This window comes from Nansenia antarctica (genome assembly GCF_963989245.1).
Source record: "Nansenia antarctica genome assembly, chromosome: 3".
NCBI lineage: Eukaryota > Metazoa > Chordata > Actinopteri > Argentiniformes > Microstomatidae > Nansenia > Nansenia antarctica.
Genome location: NC_137688.1, coordinates 43685309 through 43712224, shown reverse-complemented (window position 1 = coordinate 43712224; position 26916 = coordinate 43685309). Strand labels below are relative to the sequence as shown.

General features: G+C 44.5%; 1 protein-coding gene across 1 annotated transcript; it reads right to left on the bottom strand.

Moving 5' to 3' along the window:
- Window positions 1-17322: 17322 nt before the first annotated feature.
- Window positions 17323-26297, bottom strand: LOC308154117 (protein sel-1 homolog 3; the record flags this gene model as incomplete). The annotated part of the gene is made up of 22 exons (XM_080527294.1): window positions 17323-17415; window positions 17651-17753; window positions 17866-17993; window positions 18205-18314; window positions 18417-18504; window positions 18633-18723; window positions 19502-19585; window positions 19741-19868; window positions 20106-20279; window positions 20409-20471; window positions 21522-21662; window positions 21967-22086; window positions 22438-22617; window positions 22804-22982; window positions 23727-23862; window positions 23956-24088; window positions 24168-24229; window positions 24537-24652; window positions 24893-25014; window positions 25362-25488; window positions 25637-26117; window positions 26244-26297. The coding sequence occupies 22 exons, from the start codon at window positions 26295-26297 to the stop codon at window positions 17323-17325; spliced, it is 2913 nt and encodes a 970-aa protein (XP_080383420.1).
- Window positions 26298-26916: the final 619 nt, after the last annotated feature.

Here is a 26916-nt window from a genome sequence, read left to right as displayed (position 1 = left end):
TGACCGATCCGTGCCATCTTGCCTGCGAGTCTCCGGGCCTCGTTAACTTCGGGCTCTACCGTTTCAGTCGACGCCTCTTCAAACCCTTCACCATCGGAATCAGACATATAGTAGTAGCCTAACTGTCTCGCACACAGTGAGCAAGTATTCTCGTCGCCATTTGTAGTGTCTTAGCTTCTATAATATACTGTAGAATAAAGACAGAGAGGTGCTACGTTTGGTTTACAGCTTTAGTGGTTAGGACTCGGTATAACAAGAGTGCGACCGGGCGCACACAATGACGTAGGCTCTTAAAGGAGCCTAGAACATAACAAATACTATAGTACAGGGGTCGGCAATTAGGTTTGGCCTCGGGCCAAATTTTTTTTGAGCCACTAGATGGCGGGCCCGAACATAATCAAAGGCTGATTTAAGTAATTGATTGTTTAAAAATGTGACACGTTCTAATGCTTTGACTTTTCTTTCGACTGTACACATCGCTAGTCAACTAACACAGCTTGTTTTGTGAACCTGCTAACAATGTAAAGTAGTGTTCTAGTTAACTAGGTAGCTGTCCAATCCATTATGTTGCAGTATTTTGGCTTGACTAGCGAGTTTGTGTTGTGATTCTCAACAACGTTGAAACGTAGTTTCACACTTTTCCATATTTTTGAATAATAAATGTGTGGACTGACGATGTAGCGTAGCCTAACTTATTCTAATAATTATGTAACATAGTTTCATTCTGATAATTATTCCCCCCTCCTCCCAGACAAAGTCACATTATTATTATTGGATTGGTTGTTTGTGTAACGATGGTCAAACAGCCAAACTTCTTTCATTTAATTCGTTTATTTGACCTGCAGAGAAGACATATAGAACACAATTCTTCTCTGGTCTGCTTGTGAATCCATTAAGGTGGCGGCCATGTTCTGACGCACCACCGCAAGTACGGCAACAAGAGAAGCACAAAGAACGTGCAGACCTGCAGTACACCCAAACTCCAAAGGGGGGGCTCCAACAACAACCAGGGCTGCTCAAAGCACGGCGAAACTCATCTACATTCACCACAACTAAACATACATTCCCAACTCTGTTACACCCACCTCCCCTGAATTTCGCCAACCTTGAGCAGCAACTATACATTTAAATACTACTTTTTACTTTTTACACTATTACATAGGGCCGCCAAAGGACAGGACAGCCAACTTGAAAAGTATCCTATAAGGATGAAGTGGAAAGAGAGGTAAACTACCTCTCCAACCAACTACTGGCGGTAGGATGCGTTCTACACCCCACAAGACCCTATTTTCACTGTGTATTACTAGCCTTCAAGAGGCCACAACCTCTTATGAAACAATCAGAATAACGAACAAACCTATATGTCATAGGATGTCAGTGTGCACAGTGTATACATGCACTGAACTGAGCTTCGGCTTATCTAACTGTGGGAAGCCTGGAACACTGACCTGCAAACAGCTCGAATGTTTGACTTAGTGTCTTGAATAATGTCTTGTCCTGACATAGTATAAATCAATCTGTCAACTGGTTTGATAAGGCGACCAAACTTGGACTTGACCTGTGTGACTGTACTAGGATGTTCACACTGTGTGACAGAAGCTAAAGTGTCAGTACGCTGTGTGTCACTAGCATCATCTGTCTGATTTGTGTTACCAGAAACATCAGTACAATCATCAGCGCTAACCACAAATCTAGAATCAGAGTTAATGGACTGATCTACCATTTGCTCCTCAGCCATCTGCTCGGGAACCCTCTGAGGGGCAAACGAGACTGAAGACACTACAGTGTTAGTAGCCTCTGTCCGTGAGTGGTCAGGGAATGGTAACTGGGTGACCCACTCCAGGGTTCTTCCCTTGGGATCCTTGGGCTCTGGAACAGTCAAGGGAACATCCCTCTCCCGAACAGCTCTTCCCCCATACTCCATGTCTTCAACCTCCCCTCCCTCACTCCCAGGACAGGAATCCACTCTCTCCGACTCGAACGCGGTTCCTCTACTCACTTCCCCAGGCAAGGAATCCTGTTCCACTTCCGACACGGACATGTCACTTGGCTCATTTGATGTATGAACAGCAGACAGGGATGAAACTGGGTCAGAGATCACACTCGTATCATACACCGGCAGAAAGTTCACCAACAACAATAGATTACGGTGGACTACCTTCTCTCGTCCAGTGACAGTGTCTTGTATCCTATATGTGTGAGTCTCAGAGTTCCTATCCACCACAGTGTATACAGTAGACTCCCAACGATCAGCCACCTTTCTCTTTCCTCTCTCTCTCTTGTTCGCCAACAGCACACGGTCTCCGACGTCAATGGTGGGCCCTTTTACTCGTCTGTTGTAGAGCTCTGTGTGACGGTGCTGTTCTTTTATGACATGTTCCTGGGCTATGACCATAGCTTCTCTCAGATCCTTCGTGAGAGACATCACATACTTGTCGTAGCTGACCACAGCTGGATCATTCAGGACTGTCCGGAAGAGTATATCGACAGGGAGACGAGGAGTACGCCCAAACATCAGATAGAAAGGTGCATAGCCAGTTGACTCATGCGCTGTGCTATTGTACATGAACGTCAGAGTTTGCAAACGCCTCGGCCAGTTGATTTTTGCCTCTGGTTCAAGCGCTCGGATCATGTTACCGAGAGTTCTATTGAAACGTTCCACACTACCGTTACCCATCGGGTGATACGGGGTTGTGTGCGACTTTCTGACACCGGAGACTCTGAGCAGCTCACTCACTAGTTGACTCTCGAAGCTAGCTCCCTGGTCGCTGTGGATACGTTCTGGGAACCCAAAGACGCAGAAGAACTTGTCCCATAGAACTCTCGCCACCTGTTTGGCTGACTGATCTTTGCAGGGGAATGCCTGGGCCATTCTTGTAAAATGGTCAGTAACAACTAACACATCAACTGACTTGTTCCTTGAGTCCTCCGCTGACCAGAAATCAATGCAAACCAGCTGAAGTGGCCTGGTTGATGTGATACTCTGCAAAGGCGCTCTCGCAGCAGGTTCAACAGTCTTACTGACAATACACCACTGGCAGTTACGGACGTAGTCTCTTACGTCTCTGTCGAGGTTGAGCCAGAAGAACCTCTGTCTGGCCAAGCCAAGACTCCTGAACTGACCTTGATGGCCGGCATGGTCATGAACACCTCTCAGAACTTCAACTTTCTTAGACTCAGGAACCACATACTGGCGGCGTTTTGACTTCACGACTTGATCCCTCGAGACTCTGTAGAGTATCCCATTGCTCACAACAAGTTTCTCCCAGTGCTTCAGGTACCTCATGACTGTGACTGATTCCTTATCTCTCTCTCTCCTGGAGGGTCTCCGATGTCTCTCCACATAGTACAAGACTCGAGAGAGAGTTCTGTCTCTGAGCTGTTCATCCCGGAGTTCCTTCTCACTGTAAGCAGGAAGTGAATCCTGACCACCTGGGACTAACTGAGGCAAATGGTGCAAGACTGCTACAGCACGCGTTCTTGCTCCGACCTCCCACAGATCGTCATATGACTGTAGAACAACAGACACTTCATCCATCTCCATAGACTGAGCGTGGACATGCAGAGGTGATGGGACACTTTGAGCGTAACTCTCTGCCTGGCGTGGAGTGTCACCACTATCATTGGACGACCGGAAGGCGTCCTGTACAGAAGCACTCGACACATCCTGGACTTCGGAGAGGAGATTCTTGTAGGGCTCTTCAAGTAATCTGTGACTGACTCTCTGCTTGACGAAAGGCACACGACTCAAGGCATCAGCGACAACATTCTGTGGGCCTGGCACGTACTTGATGTCGAAGTTATAGCTCGCTAACTTAGCCACCCATCGTTGCTCGCAGCAGTCCAGCTTGGGCTTCGTCATGATATGAGTCAATGGATTATTGTCCGTCCAAACAGTGAAATCATGCCCCTTCAACCAATGGCTAAACTTGTCACAGACACTCCACTTCAAGGCTAGGAATTCCAACCGATGGGCTGGGTAGTTTCTCTGAGACTGAGAGAGGGACTTGCTGGCGAATGCGATTGGCCTCGCTCGGTCTTCACCCTCTTGGATCTGCGACAGGACAGCACCGATGCCATCAAGGGACGCGTCCGTTGACAGCATGAAGGGACGGCTGAAATCAGGGTGAGCCAGGACAGCCGTCTCAACCAGCGCCGTTTTCAGCTTCTGGAAAGCCTGCTCCGTTTCGGGGGTCCAGTCAGTAACCTTCAACTTCCTGCTTTGTGACCTTTGTTTGGACTGTTTCACCTTCCCTTTTCTCTTCTGGCCCGTCAACAGAGAGAAGAGAGGCTTTGCAATAGCGGAGAAGCTAGGCACAAAGTGCTGGTAATAATTGATCATCCCCAAGAAAGATCTGATTCGTTTCTGTGAGGGGGTTACACCGTCCGCTTCCATCAGGTCAGCACTTGTCATCTTTGCGATGCTCTCAACTTTGCTGGGATCAGTCAACACACCGTTGTCATTAATTATGTGGCCGAGGAATTTGACGGATTTCCGGAGAAAAAAACACTTCTTGGGGGCCAATTTCAGGTTATGACCACGCAGTCTACTGAACACCATCTCCAAGCGTTCCAGAGCTGTCCTCTCATCAGGGGCGTACACCAATAAATCATCCAGATAAACCAGTAAGCTCAGATAGTTCTGGTCTCCGAAAATGCTAGTCATCATACGCATGAAGCTCCCAGGACTATTACAGAGGCCCTGCGGGAGGCGATTATACTCATACAAGCCCATAGGTGTTGTAAAGGCAGAGTACTTTCTGTCATCCTCGTGTAGTGGCATGTTATAAAACCCTGAGGTTAGATCCATAGTACTAAACAAGGAGTTACCTCCAAGTGCAGCTAAGCAGTCGGCCTGGTGAGGGAGAGGGTGAGCATCCTTCAGGGTCCTCTTGTTCAGCCAGCGAAAGTCTGTACAGATACGGAGATCTCCGTTCTTTTTCCATACAAGAACCAACGGAGATGCATATTCACTGGTTGACTTCCTGATTATATCTTTCTCCTCCATCTCACTCAGTACTTGGCGCAACTTCTGATACTGACTGGGGGGCACTCGTCTGAATGGGAGCCGGAATGGCCTGTGATCTGAGAGGTGAATGCGATGTATGAAGCCCTTTGCCTCTCCACAATCCAGGTGATGGCGTGAGAAGATGTCCTTGTAGCGTACAACCAGGTCAGCCATCTTGCTTCTACACTGTTCAGACACGTCACAGGAGTGTATGTCGAGCCCACTCAATCCCATGTACTTCAGTTCCTCATCAACAGTGCGGGCCGCATTTTCACTGGACGGGGTTACTTGACAGCAACTGAGTAGTGGGACCTCAGCAGGTCCGGTCTCATCCATGTCCTCGAGCGCAATGCAGGAGAAGACGTCGGCCAATTTAGCATTGCGTCTTACCAAGACGGGCCTGTCGGACGAGTTGATCAGCTTCAATGGAACCCATCCGTCTCCCCACAAAGGAGTAACAACTCTGGCCACCAGAACCCCTCTTGGAGCTGAGCGACACGATGTGGGCTCTGTCATCACAGCGCTACCAGGAGACACAATAGTGGACTTGGGTAGCTTGCCCCACATCAGGTACTCCCGACCAGGCTCAAGACACACGGCTGAGTTGCACCTGACTGTGCCTATCTTGTCAGGTATGACGTCACCTCGCCAACGGTTCAGACCAGCGAGCATCGAGAGAAACTGTTCAGATTCTGGATCGCCAGCAGGACAGGGCGTAGACACAGCCTTCCAGTAGCCATCACATTGCTTATACTGCCGGAGGATATATTTAATAACATTGGTGCCTAGTATCAACTCATCATGCTGGCCTTCAACTACCAGAGTGGGAACCATAATCCTACAGCCATACACCTCCATTTCCACGTTGAAAGCTGACTCAGGCTTGACACGGCGACCACCACAGCCAACAAGCACCACATTTGAACTGAACTGGTTATGCTCTGTAGCAACTCCAACCTCTCTAAGCTTTCCCTCTGCCGTCTTACTCATTGTACAAGCCATAGACCCACTGTCTAGCATAGCATTTAGAGTCACTGTATTACCAACTGTCACAGGTGTGTAGAAAAGGCTGTCACTACCACTAATTGTATGCGTATTCTGATAAACAATATCTTCAGAGTTATCACTTGAGCTTTTGAGAGCTATATACACTGTCTCAGCACTAGATTCGTCCTCACAATGGGAGTTTACTTGGCGACCTATACTTTCTCCCTCTGAATACAGGCCACCTAGTTTCCCTGAGGCTGAGGTGCTCGGGACGACCTGGTGGGACACTCAACTTTTGTGTGACCTGGGGCTAAACAGACAAAGCACAGCCTCTCTGACATGCAGTGTGAGATGGTAGTGTGTCTACTGTCATCACAGACTCGGCAGGCCTTCTCACGGGCGCCACCCTGGTATCTTCCACCACGAGGAGCACTGTCACGCTGCTGCACTTTCCCCATCATCTGCTCCAGCCTCTCCATAATGCGAGCAAGAATCCTGTCTTCAGATTGCTGAGTGTTCTGGGCCACAGCAGTCGCGGAGGAGGGGCACGGAAGCTGGCCTAAAGCATGGTCCTGGGAAGGAATGAGGGTAGAAGGCAGACACTGTGTGTGGTACACTGGACTATGGGCAGGAGCAGGGGGGTACTGGGTGGAACACTGCTCAGACACAGACTGAATCGAAGGCTCTGGATGAGACTGCACAGTGTGGAGGGCGGTGGCATGGCTCTTCAATGGCACAAAACTACCGGTCCTGCCAGAGGCTCTCAGCTCTCTCTGATAATTATCAATCTTCAACTGTATGTCTCGTGAGCTCCACTCCTCAATAGCCTTGCATTCCAGAATACGGGATAGTCCAGAGTCCGGGCAATGCCTGACAAACATCCGTGCTACCTCTTCACCCACGTTCTCCATCCTCCTACCTTGTCTGCGAAGGCCCTCACCAGCTACATCAGCTGCTTTGTTGATCCTCAACCAGTAGTCTACAGGGTTCTCATTGGGTCTGGGTAGAGTGGCATAGAAATCTGACAACGGGAGGCATGATGACACATCACTGAAGTACTTGAGAAGGATATCATAGATGAGATCAGGGTTCTGCTTCACATCAAGTGTCTGATCGCTTCGCAAACCAACCCTCACAACATCCTTTGCCTTACCCATCAGCCTTGCCAGTATCTCCTCAGCCTGTTCATGCATTGGACATTTCTGCTTTCTCAGATAAGCTTTAGACATGTCAATCCAGTCCTGGACTGAACACTTATCAGAACTATCACCTCGGAACATTGGTGGTTCCCTGTCTGATGTTACATTCACAGTAACGCACGGAACCTCCTGTCTAACAACATTAGGATCAGTTACAGGATCTGGAGGCGATGTGCAGTTGAGGTGTGCACTGCTCATACTACTTGAGTGAACTACACCAGCTGAAATTAACTTGGTTACAATGGACTCGCCAATCTGAGCACCTAGCTGACCCATCATGTCTGAAAGGTGATGAAGAGCTTCAGTGTCATTAACACTGGGTGTGGATGTGGGAGGAGCCTCCCCTGTAAACTGTCCGACAGCAGCACAACCTGGGTCCTGACCTGACCCTGTGCCTCTACCACTGTCAGTAAACAACTGGGAACACCCCACCTCCCTACTATTGACAGCACTGTCAATGTCTATGACAGCACTGTCTGCTCTGCTCTGACATGCCCCCCATGCACCCCTCCCCATAGGCAACACTGGACTGGCAAAAATCTCATCATTAAAACCTGGCCTCTGAGCCATAGTGGTACAGACTTGCGTTGTGTAATATTACTGAATGAAAAAAATAATAATAATAATAATGTTTAAAAAAAAATATAAAGTTACAGCAGGACATAAAAACCAAAACAATCAAAGCACTTTTTAAACTGATATAATCACAGACCTCAGACTGAATGACCATTTACTATAATACTCTGACCACACTTGATCTATCACACTAAGACCTGGCATCCACGCAGCATCCACGGAGATCGGCGTTCAGCTGATCTTGAGATCGACGTGTCACGGCACCAGTGTAACGATGGTCAAACAGCCAAACTTCTTTCATTTAATTCGTTTATTTGACCTGCAGAGAAGACATATAGAACACAATTCTTCTCTGGTCTGCTTGTGAATCCATTAAGGTGGCGGCCATGTTCTGACGCACCACCGCAAGTACGGCAACAAGAGAAGCACAAAGAACGTGCAGACCTGCAGTACACCCAAACTCCAAAGGGGGGGCTCCAACAACAACCAGGGCTGCTCAAAGCACGGCGAAACTCATCTACATTCACCACAACTAAACATACATTCCCAACTCTGTTACATTTGCGTGCCGGGTGAAGTTAGCCAAACATTTAACCTGCTAGCAAGTGAAACATAATGTCACTCTTCAAAGGTCTAAAGAGGAAAGTTGACGGTGGAAACAGGGCATTTAAAGAGGAATGGACAGCGAACTATACGTTCATCCTACCTGGTTTCATCAATGCAAAGCCGTTGTGAGAGACATTTTCCGTGCTCACAATGTTCCCTTTCTATACATGCGAGTCGTCCTTTTCGTCAATGAATGCGAAGACGCACGAGAGGAATCGATGGATGCATAAAAACCTTGAGAACTGCCTGTGGATTAAAGTGACGTCAATATCACCAGATATCAAGCAAATACTGACCGATGGGAGATGCTTTTTGTTTGCGCCGATTTTGTTTTCAATGTTTTTCAGAAAATTAAACAGAATTTGCGTTGTTACTGTTCATATGTGTGTTGCAGTCACATATACGTAAACATTACGTTTGAATGGCTTACTGAGCTCGTGTTATTTTGTTCAAACCACACACGGTATGTCGGCTATTTCAGCACCGTGACGCGTTGTCCACCTGCTTATGATTCACTCTGAGGGGTTCAGCGTCAGTGCGCTTCGGTGCACCTTGCTGCCTGATTGTCTGTCCCTGTGTCATTCACTCTCAACATGGATAAAAGTACAATAAGCATTATTCAGGTGGAGTTCGATTCTCTATTCGGACATTATAGGCGCTATATGTGGGACTGTCGGTCCGATATTATTATAAATAAAAAAAATAAAAAAAGTGGATTCTCAAAATAATCTGCTGGGCCAAATATTATTGGTGACGGGCCAGCAATGGCCCACGGGCCGCCTATTGCCGACCCCTGCTATAGTAGATCAACTCTAATGGACCAACTTCAATAAGGTAACTCAAATGTAATGCCCACAGCAAACTTGCTATACAAGCTATCTTGATAGAACTGAACGGATTTGTCTTTTTACATTTGATACAGGGTAAATGTGTGAACCATTGAGCACAAAGCCTAAGGTCATGTCCCTCTCCATGTCGGTGTGACTTCTGCACAACTCTGCCTTGAGAAAGATAAGATGCATTCCTAAAAGTTAGGCATGAAGCTCTGTCCAGTCAGGCAATGTACACCATGTGACGCAGTCGGCTAAGTGCTATCACTCACTCTGACGTTTCACAACAGGCCTCCAAAGTATGGGGAAATCAATAGGCCTACAATTACAACACACCCATTTATTTTAACATCTAGACACTTCTGAGAGAGATTAATTATGTTTGAGATTGTGCAGTTTGTCTATGCAGCGCATACTGTTGACACACCCGACCTTTAATCTGAGTTCGACAGTAGGTGATTCTCTTTGAGTTTGAATTCGTTGTATTGCAAAATTAAAATGTTGCTCGTTAGAAATGCCTGCGACATTTGGTGAACAATTAGAATAATCGTTACATTTGTATAAGAGCCCTCAGTCATGCAACCAGTTATAAGTAGAAACAACGCTACACACAACCTGCCATAGTACTTGTGAATAGTCATAAGCTACAATCAATACAAATAAAACGTTGATTTGATTTGAAAGAGTGAGTACTGTGAATCACTTTTGCTTCTGAATTTTTGTGATTCTGTGAATCACTTTCACTTCTGAATACGGTTACACTGTTAGTGATTCTGTGAATCACTTTTGCTTCTGAATAAGGTTACACTGTTAGTGATTCTATGAATCAGTTTCGCTTCTGAATAAGGTTACACTGTTAGTGATTCTGTGAATCACCTTTGCTTCTGAATACGGTTACACTGTTAGTGATTCTGTGGATCACGTTCGCTTAAGAACAAGGTTACACTGTTCGAAAATCCGACACGGTCATATTCACAGCGTCACCTCCAGGCCTGAGCATGACGACAGAGAAAGTGGTGGGTGGTCAGTGGTTCTGAGCTGGACAGAGGCCCAGGTGAGACAGATTGGAGAGACGTGAGCAGCAGCAGCCAGGTGGCTATATTAAGCTACTTTCTCTCATCTGTTTCCTAAAAAAGGAAATGGCTAAAAGTGGAGCTGTCCAAGGGCTTGAATTCACCCCCCATTACCTCCTGTGGCCGTTGGTTACCCACAGTCGTGCTGTCGGACATGCTGTCAAAATGCAATTAGGCAAGCTCCCTCCTGTGCCACCAAGCAAACAGCAGAATGAGTGACTGTCTGCACAAAGAATAATACACACTCTATTCAAACAATCCAGCAATCTGTCTCATACTGCTATCTTGTGCTGGAGCACAGACTGCAATTATCATACTTATACAGCAGGGGGCCTGAGAAAAAAAAGAGCCTTTAGAGAGCAATATTGTCACGAACCAATTATGACAGCCTCAACGGAGGCCAGGTGATTGAAAAGTGTTTTGTGCTGTGTCTTTAAAAGGATTCCAGATTCCCTCCATGGCTTTAATGCTGTACATAATGGTTCACAATTAAATAAAGTGAGTCATTTCTTCAGCTCCTAATTCAACCAAGATGTTTTACAATAAACATCAATGGGCATTCATAAACTAAATTATATAGCAAGGGCATAGAGAAAACACTGCTTCTCCGCTGTATCTCTCTGTACCAATGTAAATGTACAAATCTATTGTAAGATTGGACAATAAAAGGAAGTCAAAAGTTACTTGACTGAGAAAAAGGCAGGGGTTGAGATATGCAAAACACAAACATATCATAAGGAATTACAACAAGCATATTAACCTGAAACACTAAAAGGTTTTCCAAATGAATCCAAATTCAGTGTGAAGAAGGAAGCACTGGTGTTCCAGGACTGACAGTGTGAGGATCACGGTCAGTCCTGTCGAGTCCTCCAGCACTCCTGCTCATGCACACCTGTCCAGTGGAGGACTGTTGAGACAGGCAGACAGACACACACACACACACACACACACACACACACACACACAGTCTTACCTTTATCTGTGGGCTCGGTCGCACCACAGTACTCTGCCAGGGCTATATATCCCACCAGCTGGAGAGAGCCAGGCTTTTCATTCAGCCTGGCTGGGTTTGGAGTTCCTTCTCACGCTTCTACTGCACACACACACACACAACTGGCAGAGCGCTCTCCCCACGACCCAAGTACAGCCCATATGCAACGGGAGAGGGAGGGAGAAAGACAAGGAGTGAGGGGAAGAGAGAGAGAAGGACAGGGAGGGTGGGAGAGAGAAAGAAAGAGAGATTGCGTTGATAATGCAGATTGTCGTAGGAAGGTTGCATTCCTGGTAATCCAATAGACATGGAGTAAAAGCCTCTGTCATCTCAGCAGCCTTAATTAAACTGATTTAATTCTACACTCCCTCTCTCCCTCCTTCCCTCTCTCCCTCCCTCACTCGGCTTCTTCCTTGTGATTAATTTATTCACATTTGTGCTCCCCAGTTCGTGGTCACAGATAAACCTGTGCCGTGCACTAAATGGAAGTTCAAGATGGCATCCGTAAGTCGCTTATCAACCGATTGGGTGGTCCACCACTTGTTTGGTATGAGGATGAAAGATGGGGCTGGGAAAATCATAAATGTGACCACTGTCAAATTCATAGACAGGGCTCTGGATGCAAGGACTAAGTCCATGAAAATGAAATGATCATTTAAAACCATATTTTAAAGCTTGCATGGTTTGTTTACAAATATATTATTTACTAACAATGAAGTGAAAGTGAAATGAAGTAACCTTGGTTCATGATAAGGAGTGATAGTCGTTAGGGTTATGGTTAGGTCTAAGCTGACTCGTGTCATGAGTCATATTCTTTGAGAATCAATGGGTATAAATAAATTAAACGGCCATTTAACAGATGCACGCATCACAGATTGTGCCTTTGAAGCCAAAATAGCTCTGTTAAAGCATTATATAATGTATTGCTCTCAAAGATGGTTGATACCTTGTCATAATAATGGATGGATACAAAATAGAATGAATAAGACAGACAGACAGACAGACAATAAATCATTCCGAGATTGTCATAATAAACCACTACCACTTACTGAGTAGGCTAGCCTACTTAACAAGGTAGGTAAACATGTCATTGCATTCGGTGAGGCAAAAATAACCTGTTGCTTTTGCTTGTACAATAAATCTATTGCCATGACTTAGCAACATCATTCTACCTAAGCATTCAATTAAACACACAGAACACAAGCAGTGCATTGCTACAAGCACATGTTCTTGTTTTTTCTATTATTGTACATTATCAGTAGATTTATACAGTGAATAAAATGTATACCCGTCAAAGGTTGATGTATTGTCTAATTTGAATTGCAAAGGTATGTCGTGAGTGCACAGCCGGCGTCCCAGCTTCCTCCGAGAGCTCAGGAGGTCCACCAGAGTCCATCAGTGTAATTAATACGCAGCCCTCCGGATGAAACGAACGTACTTCTCCAAATGAGGCAGAAAGAAAATCGTCAGAAGGTCATGGTCAATTGATCAACGTGTCATCTTAAGGGAATACATGTTGCTTCCTGTTTCATCAGCCAGGCTACTTGTTAGGAGGTGTCATAGTAACATGAGGGCATTATAGGTTTTCTCCCACTTTGTGTGTGTGTGTGTGTGTGTGTGTGTCCTTATTCCATATTCATATAATGTTCCACAGCCCCAGTACCTGAGTCTAGACTCTAGAGGAGCTGTGTCAGGACTTTGCAGTAGAGCTTTTGGGACGGAACCAGAGTGAGGTCACCACCATTCTCAACAACTGTGACGTGGATGATGAAGATGAGCTGGACCAGCAAACCTTCAAGGAGGGGATCTCAAGTCTGTCACGCCATGTCAAGCCATCACTTACAATCAGAAACAGGTCAACAGTACATTTGGTGTCTTGTATTGTATGTGGATAACCACAACCACCCTTGTGTCTTGTACTGTATGCACTATTTCTACAAATGAAGTTCCCTCACAGGAAAATAAAGTTAGTGTTAATTGAATTGCATTACCATCCTCTATTGATTTTCCTCACATTCTCCTAAACAAAATTGTCTTCAAACAAACTATACAACACAAACATACTGGAACGATCTTGTTGTGTGAAGTGTAGTTTTCACTCATTTTTTCACCTTTTTTTCCACCTCATGTTTGTGACTCATCCCATCTGCCAGCAAGTGCTGTCCTCCATTTGGTGTGTGAATTTGCATCCCGTGAGCAAAATATCATCCATAACTCCTTCCATATGATCTGGGTGACTGGTAGGTCAATGTTATACTCAGTGCTTAAGTTTCAGGCTTCACATAAGAGTTTAGCCACAAGGGGCAGTTTCCTGGACATGTTAAGCCAAATCCTTGACTCAATTCTACTTTTAAGAAGGTTCAGTGCTTAACCTAGATCTGGGAAACTAGGTTTCTACGTGTCTTTTAGGAATTCTAGAGGATGTCATGATGCCCGTCCCCCCGTCCCCCTCCAGGTTACTTCTGGGGTGAATGCAAGGTGAGGGTAGAGGGTTTGCATCCTGGACATGATGGTGCTCAGCATGTACTGTACATTGCCTCCTTCGCTCAGCATGGCTGATCATACTCAGGAGCCACTTCCTATGTCAGGACCAGAACTTCGCTGAGGAGTGTGCCTACTTCACCCAAACATGTGAGATGTCCTTCAATCTTTGTCAGTCACACATAAACATCTGGTACCAACTCACACCATCCAGTGTTCTCACATGTGGCCCAAGCCAACAAAATATGTGTCATCTGCTATGTCAGGCAGCGGGACAGTTGCCTCTAAAATCTAATTTCTATGAGTAGCCACATGCCTTTACCAGAGTCGATACACCAAAGCACTTTCCAAGTCCTTACCCTGATAATTTAGCAACATATTTATCAACGCGTCTGCTGTAAGTTGCTAAATAAACAGGATAAGGACATGTAAAGTGCATTGGTTATTGACTGGAGTGAAGGTACTGTATATACAGTATGGTTAATCACAGATATCGACTAGATAGAGTGAACTATCCCTACCTGAATAGTATCTTATAGCTACAGTAAGGCTAGCCATTGTGGTGATTGCAGAGCAAGATCAGTGGTGGCAGGATCCACCTGATCTCTGAGGTGCTGTTTGCTGTGACCAGCATGTTGAGTTTCACCCGCCTTGCCTCCATTCTGCCTGAACACGAGTCCCTGGGCACCCTGCAGATCTTAGGCAGGGTGCCCAGGTTAGGCAATGAAACACAGGCTAGCCAAGATGCTTCCAGAAATGCTTAGAAATTATATTTCTTATAGTAGCCTAATGTGCAATTTATGTCAACCGAAGTACAAACCAAAGACACATTGGTATAGTAGGAAAGGCTTCTGATCTACTGTCTCACATTCATAATTTTAACAACACAGTTCATACCAGTGGATCCGGCAGTATTTTCTCTATTGATAGTATAAATTCCTACTGTAAAAACAAGAAGGTAGCCTCTCTGTCCAGACCTGCTGCAGCCAATATGAATAATTTAGTTTTTGATCTTAGTGCAGCCTTTGATACAATCGATCATACCATTTTAATAAACCACCTTAGATATTGTGTAGGGATTACAGACACTGCCTTGAAATAAATGGTTCCTACCTCTCAGGCAGACAGTTCTGTTGGTCTAGGAAAGTTTGTCTCTTTCTCAGCCCAAGTGAAATACAAGGCTCCATTTTAGAACCCTTTATACATGCTTCCACTAGGCCAGATTATCCATAAATACAATATTTCCTTTCACTGTTATGCAGACAACAAAATGATCTGTTCTGACAACAATCGCTCTATTTTGTTCTGTCAAGATGATGCTGAAGTGGAATGGAAGTTTGGTCATTCAAAGCTCTACTTGACTTACTTCAGAGAGGGCTCCACTATTATGTGCCACACTTACAATCCGTTTTAAACATGGCTCTGCTGTAAACAAATAAATACAAAATGCACAATGTAAATAAAGATAATTCATTCATTCGTTCATTCATTAAGCCGACTGGGAAATACACATCCACCGGTTTTGCCATCTGTTGGCTATTTACAACACGATCTGATGCAGAGTGTAAAGCTGCTGTATCTCTCCTTAATCACTGAACAAAAAACACTGGTGGCTCCGAGACACAATAGATTTGCAGAAGGTTGGTTTCACACTACGAAACTTGTTTTGATGTTATTAGAATGTTATTAGATGTTATTAGAATCAAACATTTATATAATAAAGCAAAGTGGCACACAGCAGTGCTGAGCCACTCACACTTAATTGCACTTTCTACGAATCACGTACATTGTAGCCTACTTACTATTTTTCATATATGCAGCATTAGCGCTCATCTTGTTTGTGGTGATGGAGACAAGTAAAACCATAATGGCCTTTGGGGAAACTGGACATTCAAAACTACACTTGTGCACAGTCCATTAAAATGCCTTCTGTTTCAATGAAAAATCCACCAATAAATTGTGTGTGGAGATTGATGAATACAAATTACGTTTACAATCCCAGAACATGCCAACCCTGGGTTAGAGTAACAGTGTGTTCAATGTCATTCACCTTTATATGAGGTCATTTACATGTAGCCTACTATACCACTCTAGAGAATATTAGGGCACCTACTGTATGTAGAACATACTCTAGTATCATCCCTTCTCACTTTCACACACAATGAGTGCAGTCGTGCACCCCTGGACAGACAGAAGTTGAGGTTGAGTGTCAGTGTCATACTGTGAGTGTAGCTTTGAGTTGGTTATATACTATACCTTTTTTATAATGGGCTGTGTAGGAATGGATGGTGAGATTAGAGTGTGTGTGTGTGTGTGTGTGTGTGTGTGTGTGTGTGTGTGTCCAGAGCCCGCGCAAACCCTCCTCCATCAGGTATTAAAACCACTGACTTAACAAGACAACGATCTCTCTTAAATTTCTGGTTTCTGTGATTTACTTTCCATATACACTTGTGCTTACACAGAGTCACACACAGGCCCACGACTATGCACACCCAACCCCCACATACATTGGTGGCAGCATAGTGGAGACCGCGGGAAATATGTTTATTTTGGCTCAGGCGTACGTGAGCGTATGTGTGTGTGTACACAGGTTGCAGCTTGCTATACACCTGCTGTTTGTGCCAGCTCAGGGGTCTCAGCACATGGTCATTACCTGCAGTGCCACTCTCGACCTCACATGAACCCAGTCTGCCATGGGAGGGGGGACCATGTCCAGGGACAACATGCTGTTTCACCCCTCTCTGTTATCATCTGTCCCAAAACAGAGCATCAGGCAATAGAAAAGGTCCACCCGTTTAAAAAATGACATGATACACAGTTGTTTAAAACATTGTACATTTTAATGACTTGCACAATACAATAATAAACTATGGTCATGGGTGTCAGAATGGAGTATTTAACGGAGTGTTTAAAACATGCTGTTACTTATTCCATAAACGGTTGGAATGATCCACGTTCCATTTTTAAAGCAGCTATATTCTCAAGGCACAAGAGACAGTTTGTTGTCATGACATCACTTAATTTAAACACCAGTTGCAGTAGTTGGTCTATATAAAATCTATTACCATTATACCATTCAAGGTAGACATTTAAAACAAATAAATATGTCACTTTAAATCACTTTTTCTTTTAAACATCCAAAAATAATGTTACAGCTATAGGAATACAAGAACATTTTAAAATGTACAGCAGTCTACAGACTGAGCCAAAAGATTGGAAGCCATTTCCACAGAACCATCGCTAATGCCTGCAGGGGCAAAAATGTATACCGTATCTGTCTCGAGAAGAGTGTGGTCTACACTCCCACCCTATAATGTGTATTTGTGTTACTTTAGCATTCACATAGCCAGCTAGTTAAGCTAGCCAGCAAGCTCTGACCATACCATTTCTAAATAAGAGCTTAAACCAAAGAAGTTGCCTATTTACTTCAGGTGTGCATTCAAGTGAATTAATTTCCCTGTATTACCAACGTTTCTATAGCCTTTATGTATACAAGCAACAGTTCACACATCATTGATGACCCTAACTTGACTTTGTCTATTGTGCTGCTGGCCTGATCTGATCCCTGGGCCTAGCGATGAGACAAGCCACGCCCCCTGAACACCCCCAGGATAAGGAAGAGAATGGGTGGAGTCGCGACGGCCACGCCCACGGCACCAGAGAACTGAAGGGGATTGAGAGAGCAGCCCCACATCACCACCCAGGAATGATACACCAAATACTGTACAGTAATCAATCCATCAATTAATATTCCAACCAGGGCATTTAAAGGGGTCTTAGGTCAGGCCAGGTTGTTTTTTCTAAGCACTAGGCAAAGAAAATGCGATTGATGAATTAATGTTGAATGCAACAAACATATTCAAGTACTGTGTCTGTACACATTCAGACATCATACAGACCTTGAGAGCAGCACTGTAGTCCTTCTGGAAAGATTGTACATAGGCGTTGAACAGCGCAAGGCTGCAGGGCAAGTAGGACTCTGTGCTGTCCGAGTCTCTGCACCTGTAAAATATAACAGTACCGTATATGCAATCAGAGTTAATCTCAAAATCTCTCAACAATGTACAGTATGTATAGAAATCCCATGTTTTGTGTTGTGGGGTTGTGTACTCACCTGCGAAACAGTGTAGTCAGCCGTTCAGTGTGATCTGCCGTATAAAGCTCTGGTAGACCCAGTTCAACCAGCACAGGTAATGGTAACCTCTGTTCCTCTTGAACAAGTACGCCAAGACTGTACCATCCCTTTAGGAAAAGAGAGACAAAAAATATACACATGCAAGCACACACGCACGTACGCAAACACACACGCACGCACACGCGCACACACACACACACACACACACACACACACACACACACACACACACACACACACACACACACGCACACACCAGCTATAACATTTCCTTAATGATGTAGCAGGTTTAGGCTGTGTGACTTGTATGAGCCATACCTGTGGGTCATTCCTGAGTGCTGCCTGTTTGTACATCTCTGCTGCTGAAACCACGTCTCTTTGTCTTCGCCCGTCGCCTTCGTAATATAGGTCACCCATTCTGATCAGAGCTGGAGAGGACGGACGGAATAAAACAGTGTTCACCTTACAAAAATACCATCAACGAATCAATGTACAGTATGTACTGATGATGACGAAGACAGTTAGTTCACCATAGGTATTAGGATCTTGACTCTGAGTGGTGAGGTGGTAGTATCTCCTCATACACTGCACTGCAAAAGTATGATTCAGGAAACCTCCCTATTGAAAAACAGTCAGTATGACTTGCAAAACAAAAACAAAAAAAACTGTATAAGCAGTGCTTAATGGCTTAATAATGTGCTGCTGATAATTGAGATTGTCCTCATCACTTCACCAATTCAACTCACATGGTTATATTCACATAGGTATGCCACGTTGAACTGGGCAGCTGCAAACCCTGCCTCAGCCGCCATCAGATAGTATACGAGAGCCAATAACCTGATAAAAGCAAGACAAAATGTCAGAGCAGTTGTTGAAAATCAGTAACACACTCACTCGTCAACTAACACAGCTTGTTTTGTGAGCCTGCTAACAATGTAAAGTAGTCGTGAGCTTAGAATTATAAGGTTCTATCTCCGTTTAGGGTAGTTCAGAGATATTGAGCGTCAACGTTTTTACATTCCATTATGTTTTGTGAGATGGAACCTTTGTATTTTATGAATTACTAACTCAAAAATGTAAACATTTTAAAAATAACACCACACAGGCATTAATAAACACCTAATGGATCAGATTATGTAAAAAACTCAATTTTGACAAAGATTTTTGATAGAACCTTATCATTCTAACGTCACGTAGTGTTATAGTTAGGTAGTACTGGGGATTACTCACCGAATCCATTGCATAGCAATATTTTGACTTGACTAGCGAGTGTGTCATTGATTTTCAACAACATTTATTTAATTTTTTCAGAATAAAAGTGTGATCAATTTGATTGGTTGGTGACTTGTTCCTGGTTTCACCAGCTGCCGTCACAAATAGTCCCATGCAATAACACACATTACACATTAGCATCAGGGGAGGCGGATCGAGGTGGAATGGAGGAATGAGGAATAGTATCATACTCATTCCATTCCATGCATTACAAGGAGCCATCCCCTGATTTGTATTGTCTAGCCTGGTCGCTCTAGCTAGCCAACCCCACAGCACAGACATATCTGGGGTGATCAGGCATCAAAGTATCATCATAGGATGTTCTAACGGAAGCGAAGGTTACCTGTCCCCTTTGAAATACGATTCTAAGGCTTTCCTCAAGACTATTCCTAGGTATCCATTGTGTTCAGCCGCCCACTTAGCCCATCTGTGGTCAAAACAAAGAGAGGTTGGTGAACCGTCACAAACGGATATTGAACACAACACAGAATAATGGCAATATTGTGAATATTGTATTTATACGTTTAAAAGTTATTTAAAAGTACATTACTAAAAGTATTAAAAGTATTTTAAGTGGCTAACAATGTGGCGTCTGAAGGCCTTCTCCTGACGTGGCCAGGGATCCCTGTGGTCCACACAGCAGCCAGCTGAATAGCCCCGTCCATGTTTCCTCTCTGGGCAGAAATCAGGTAGTACTTATAGGCCATGACCTGGGGAAAGAGGAAGCACCACGGGTGTATCACACACACACATTGATTGGATTAAGGTCAGTGTGTATGGTAAGCATCACTGTATCTCATCTTCTGCGATTCTGCATGTGTGCGCGCACACACACACACACACACACACACACACACACACACACACACGCACACACACACAAACGCATGAAACACCCTCGTTAGAGACCACACACAGACTCCATTCAGGGTGGCCCCTTACTGTACCTTGTCTGCAGCTTTCCCAGGGTAGAGGCCTTGAGAGTGCATGACACCCAGATTCATGGCAGCATCTGGGCTCCCTTGGTTGTCAGCCTGTTCCCACAGCTCTACCGCCCGCTCATAGTCCTGCTCAAACTGCTCATAGTACCAGCCAAGGGCATTGATCGCCGGCGCAAAACCCTGTGGGACAGAATGTCATGACTATGCTCCAGGGGCGTTGATGGCGTCACTGTACTACAACTAATGATGCATCAGGTACATATTTTTAAATGTACAGTGGCATGGTGTTTATGTTCACACATGCATTACCTTCTCCGCTGCCTTCTTCAAGAAAGAGACGGCCTTTGGGATGTCTTTCTTGACTCCTTGTCCCTTAAAATAAGTTTGGGGTATTGTCATGTCATTGTCTGGGGTAGTGGTGGCCTAGCGGATAGTGAGTTGGACTGATGATCAAAAGGTCACGAGTAGAGATTGACACTTAGGGCCCTATTATGCACTTCATAAGTCTTAAGCAATAAGACGAGGCGGTAGATCTAAACTTAAGACGTGGAGGCGTGGTCAAGGCCACTTTGCTATTATGCGTGCGGTAGTGGGCGCCTAAAACCCGGCGCTAAGCAAAGAAATTAGTCATGGGTGTGTTTTGGGCGTCTTCTCAATCAACCCAATCAGCGTGCCAGGTGCCATTTCCTTTAAGAACCGGCTGCGTTGAGTCATTAGCGCTATGCTATTATGGAAGTCCTAAGAAGGAGGTCAGCGCGCTTCTCTGCCTCTCCCTTCTGAAATAAAGCATTTATACTGTGACCGTAATTGACGTCTTGCCGTGGAGCCACGTGCGTGTTCATGTGTGCCCACATGCATGCGCAAACCGCGGAGGCGCGCTCGTGTTTCAAAACGTGCATGAAGTCTAAACTTAAGAACTTTTCAAACCACTTCTTAGCGCTAGGAGCAAAGTCAGATCGCATAATAGCAGGGGCGCCTAGTGCACTTCATTAACATATGAACACTCCCACAATGAGTAATATATGCACGGGAGTATTACGTCTTATGTGTGGGCGCCTATCGACACCGGCATAATAGCAGTAGCGCGTATGAAGCGCATAATAAGGGTGGCGGTAGGTCTTAACCTGGCGGTGCGTCTTAATTAAGACTTAAGACGGCAAGTTAAGAACTGCATAATAGGGCCCTTAATGTCATGAGAGGCTCAAGAGACATTCACTATCACAGAATGATTTAGCACTTATACCTCTCTAAATGGGCCGGATCTGGATCGAAGCCGATTTTGAAATACGTTTGCTTGAGCTATTCCACTGTGCCGGACAAACGTAATAAAGCACAGCTAGGAATTTAAAATAATTGTAACTGCTATTTGAACACAGGTCTACAATCGACCCTTTCCTCAAACTCAGTGTTGTGAACTCTGACCTGGAGCAGGACTATAGCATAGTCGTACATAGACACTGGATCCTCCAGTCGGACAGCCCCCCTCTCGTAGTGTCTCACAGCAGTCTGGATGTCTGGAGAAACGCCCTGCTGGCCCCAGAACAGCATCCGGCCTACAGCGTGCTGCAAGAGAGCAGTCAAACTATCACCAAGACTAAACACACACCCACAACAACAACAACAACAAGCCTATATGGCTATATGGCTATATGGCACATTATTACTGCCATATTTTGGCATTCACAACCTTTTTCAAGTTAATGATATATATTTAATTATTATAAGTTTAGAACATTAAAAAGTTGTTGAAGTTGCAAGAAAACAAACTCTGAGATGCTTGATCTTGACATGCTTGATGCTTAATAGTGACATATTGATGCTTGATAGTGACAAGCCAGCGATGGTTGACAGGTGTACTGTACAGTACCTCTGCATCTGCAGCTCCATTGCGAGCCTGGAGTTTTAACCAGTAGAAGAGATCATCCTTCTCATTGGTCTGGAGACTTAGCACCTCTTCGTTGTTCAGGTATACAGACTCCACAAACGTCTACAACACAGAGATAGAAGACAACTCTGAGAAGGGGTTTATAAACTATACTATACTCTACATATGTGATAATTCGCCTTTTAAGAATGGTTGATTTTATAGTAAAAAAACATATTTATTTTGTACAGTATATGTTGTACTGTATTTTGTATTTGTACACAAATAGAGCTAAGAGAGATGACTATCATAAATGTACATACATGTACAGTGGCATCATCATGAAGTAATGAATGAATAAATTATTTAATTAAAGTGTGCAGGGGAGGATAAGAAACCCTGAGAGGCTAGTGAATGAACGTCACCCTAAAAATACAGTAATCAGAAGTCAATGGACTTGAATTGTGCGCTTACCTGCTGGGTGGAGGGGTTATGCTTGTCAATGGACGTCTGCTTGGCTATGTTGGAGTAGTAGGCATAGGCCAGGTCAGGGTCTGGGGCCAAGCCATGATCACCCAGGTGGTGCAGGTGCCCAAGACGCAGCAGCCCCAGTCTACTGTCTTTCTGGGCGGCCACCAGGGACAACAACCAGGCCTAGAGGACATAAGGCATAATACGGTTACAGACTTGCCAAGATATGCTACGAGGACCACAATGGAAATAAGTCTGTGGACTGCCTTGTGTTCTTAACCTCAAGGATTTTAAATGTGGGTATTGTTGATTTCACCTGGTTAAAGCAACTACGTATTTTCTCCTTTTTATTCAATAATTCAGCCTCACCTTGTTGGGCTGCATCTGGACCCCCAGCCCACTGCTGTAGAGTACTGATGCCAGGTGTAGAGCTCTGTTGTCCCCCAGGCAGCCAGCTTGCAGCAGGAGGGGCATCACTCTGGGGACTCCCCCAGGACTGTTAATCCGACCCATTTTACCAAGAGACCGGAGGTACAGGGCTCTGCCAACTGATGCCACACCAACATGTCTGCCACCTATGCAGATATACAAAAAACATAGTTTGTAGTGAAGATATACAAGTATATTTATATTTATAGTTCACTCACAAAGGTCACTTTAAGAGGTTAAACTAGTTGCTGAGCACATAAGTGACACGGTCTGGTGAAACGGGGAACAAGTCGGCAACCAAACAAAATGTTCTGACTTTTATTTTGAAACACAGAAATACATTTCAACGTTGTTGAAAATCCCAACACACACACACACGCTAGTCAAGCCAAAATATTGCAATGCAATGGATTCGGTGCCCACTGCTACCTAGTTAACTATAACACAAATGTACATTGTTAGCAGGCTCATAAAACAAGTTGTTAGTTGACTAGCGAGTGTGTCATTGATCAACAACGCTGAAATGTATTTACATTTTTTAAAATATGAGTCCGAACATTAAATCGGCTGCCGACTTGTTACCCCTTTCACCAGACCGTGTCACATAAGGTTGACCATCTATTACCATTGTTGAAGGCCAATATTTCTGCCAGTCGTACAGCTTGTTTTCTTCGAGGGCAACTTGTTGCTTCCCAGGGTTCACACTGTGGAATTGTAGGCAGGGACTCCTTTAAGATCCACTTATGATATACATCCATACAGCTCTCTGGAAAACAATAATGTCAATTCCCCTCCAGCTGTACTGCAGCACTGCAATAGAGTCAATCCTTTCACACCATCTAGTGGACATTACAAGTTATTACCAGACTCTTCTTTCACTCTGGCCCTCCGTAAATATCCAGTCATTTTGGCTTGAAGCTCCAACTGAAAATCCTGACAGGATTGTAACCATCCAGTCAAATTAAGCATCCTTATATAGTCTGGAAGAAGGACTTCAGACTGTAGAAAACAAAGTGGTTACAGGTGTAATAGGCTGTGTTCATTCATCTGTAAATAGAGTGAGGTATGCATATTGATTGTAATGTATCTTACCGTGCTGATAGAAGGTATTCGGTTGCGATAGTACACCAAAGGCCCATAGTAACCTTCAATTCCCCCCACAAATTCACCACCACCAACCACAAAATATCCATCCGTATCATCCAACTCTACAGAATGTCTGTACCTGTAAAACATCAGTTCCACATTAATAAGTGGTGAGATGCTCTACTTTCATTATGTTTGTAATCCTGTCATGGCCTTACATGTGTTCTGCTGAGTGAACTGTACGTGTTTGCCCATCCAGGCACACCATGGTGACAGCAACCTGAAATGTATTCAAAGACAGTGATTATTACTACTGCACTAACAACAAGATTCCTTTGCAGTCGAGGAATTATATTCTGCATCGAGAATTACTTCACGTGAGACAGACACCTGAAAACTATGTGTTGCAAAATTTGCAAGGTGAGTGTTTCGAGGGGTGGCAGGAGCATTTCACATTTAAAAAACAATGCATCCCTACCTACAATAGCTGAAATATTGTTATGTATTATCAATAATGTCGACAAGAAAGACCTATTCACTTGCAACATGGATTGGCCATATAGTGGAGAGCCTCTGTGGTTACTGACCGTTCTGCCACGTAGCACCAAGTGGATGTGGCACCACTGACCCAACGGCACCTGGAACGGGCTGAGGAAAGCCGAGGACACCCCAAGTTCTCCATGCATCTGGACATGGAGCTGGCCTTGGGAGAGGGAGGGCAACTAAGCATTTGGTCTGACAAGCTGTATCTCATTGTAGACGCTAAGTGTGATCTTCAGGTTGACCCTGCCCTTAACCCTACCATTAACCCTTGCCTAACCACAACGCGACATCAGGGTAGGGCAGTTCCAGAGATCCCAGTTAGCCTTTACACATATCCAATAGATTAGTGAAACAATGTGTCTGAGGTGAAAATAAGAGGAAACATTTGAAGTGACAGTACCTGAATGTGCCATGAGTAATGTGGGAGAGGCATAGGCATTATGGGAATCTATATGGTGGAAGACTCCACACATCCCTTTCTGACAGGGCCGGGTCAGGAATACCCACGTGGAAAACATACACCTGGCAACAAAGAAAAGTGGATCAAATCTAACCCCTCCATTATTTTATTGACTTCTCAGGCTCACATATACACGAATCACACTACAGAGCTGGACTGAGCAGAGCAGGGTTATGTATGGAGCAGAACGAGGAATGGTATTTAATGATATATGATATACAATGGTCAAGCACACATGTTCTGCCTCCATCAGAGTCCACTGAAGCAGAATCAAGCGTACTATGTTGTGCTGGCCTGGTTACACATCCACCATAGTTACTTTAATAGTACTGCAATGGACAATGGGAAAATCATATTTCCGGGTTTGGGTGGGCCCTGTAGTGTGTAAAGCCCCCTACAGATGTCTCACCAGGGGTAGGAGAGGGCATCAAGTCGTAGGTACTCCAGGATCTCACTGCCATAGCCATTCAGCACCTTGGTGATGCCAAAGTTCTCTCCAGTTGAGGCGTACATCAAGGAGAGCAAATGCACCGTCTCTGAATGAGAAATGTCATGGAAATAACTGCAGGGTTTTGTATAAAGTTTGTAACAGACAGGAGTATACGGTAAGACCGGCATACATACCACCTAACTGTAGATCATTTTCAGCTGAAAATGAATCAGTGACATAATGATCCAAGTTACCTTTCTCCACTGGACATTGTGTGGTAGCAGTTCTGTGGGATAGCCAGTGGATGCGTGTTCCCCAGCCAGGGCAGACTTGGTGCTGCTTCAGGGGGCGACTGAGAGGGGGTGTGGGCTGCAGGGTGACCACGTCTTGAGCCAGGGCAGACCTGTGTCTGTGATCAGATCCATCCGCCTCCCTGACCATAACATGCAGTATGCCACTCAGCACCCAGTGAGAGTCAGTCACTGTCCAATCAGGCTGGTATACCAGCCAGTCAGGGAGGCTCAGTATGAGAGTCCTCACCCGGGGGGAGCCCGGGTCACAGCTCCAATGTCTTTGGAAAACAGTGGAGCTCAATCCAGTGTCAAAGGACACTATGCACTCCAGATGCACCAGTGCAGGTTTAACACAAGAGTACATCACTTTCAGGGAGTAGCCAGACACAGGCGCATCTGGAGGGTTCAGAAATGTCACCTTGTTGTCTAAGCCTGAAACCATCTGCTTGATGGGAGAAGAAACGTCAGTAAAAATGTGTGCTCACTGCTCACTGTAGTGATAGTACATATATTGTGTTTTAAATCTAAATCAAAAAGTGTTTGCGTGTGACAGATAATGCCTACGTACCTGTAAACTGAGGTGAAACAGCAAGAGACACGTTTCCAATCTATGTTTGTTCATGGTCCAAGTGGGTTCTTTCATTTGTTTAACTTGTTTAATAAAAATGTACCCATGTCATCCTGATGAAAATAAAAAATGGTTGAAATTAAATAAAGGACAATAATAAAATCGATAGCGATTATGTTCAAGTGCGTCGCATTCTCTCGCACGTCCTTTTCCCCATGCTGAACACGAGATAATGTTTCAATGACATGAACCCGGACGAATATCCTGCTTTGTCCACAAGTAAGTAAGAGCAAAGGTAAATATTGAAAGGGAAAAAAGCCCCACCTGTTCACACAATAGTTTTTATTTTGTATGAAGACAAACAATGCATATGTGTATTGAACCTGTAGCCTTTTTTGCAGTGTTTTACGGTTAAAATCCACCTAATGGTTTAGGCGATTAGAATACACGTAGACATCATTATTATGTGTTGGCATGGCCCACAATCAAGTTGTTGGCGTCGGATAAACAATGCCTAGTAGTCGTTCATTCAAAATAGTTTATTGCTATCATGCAGGAGTGCCATAAAAGTCTAACGTCACAGAAGATGCAAAATTGTTATTTGTTTTTTCTCTGTACAAATATATGTGTTCATAAATAGAAGCTCAAAAGGAGTAGGGAGGGAAAAGTGGGG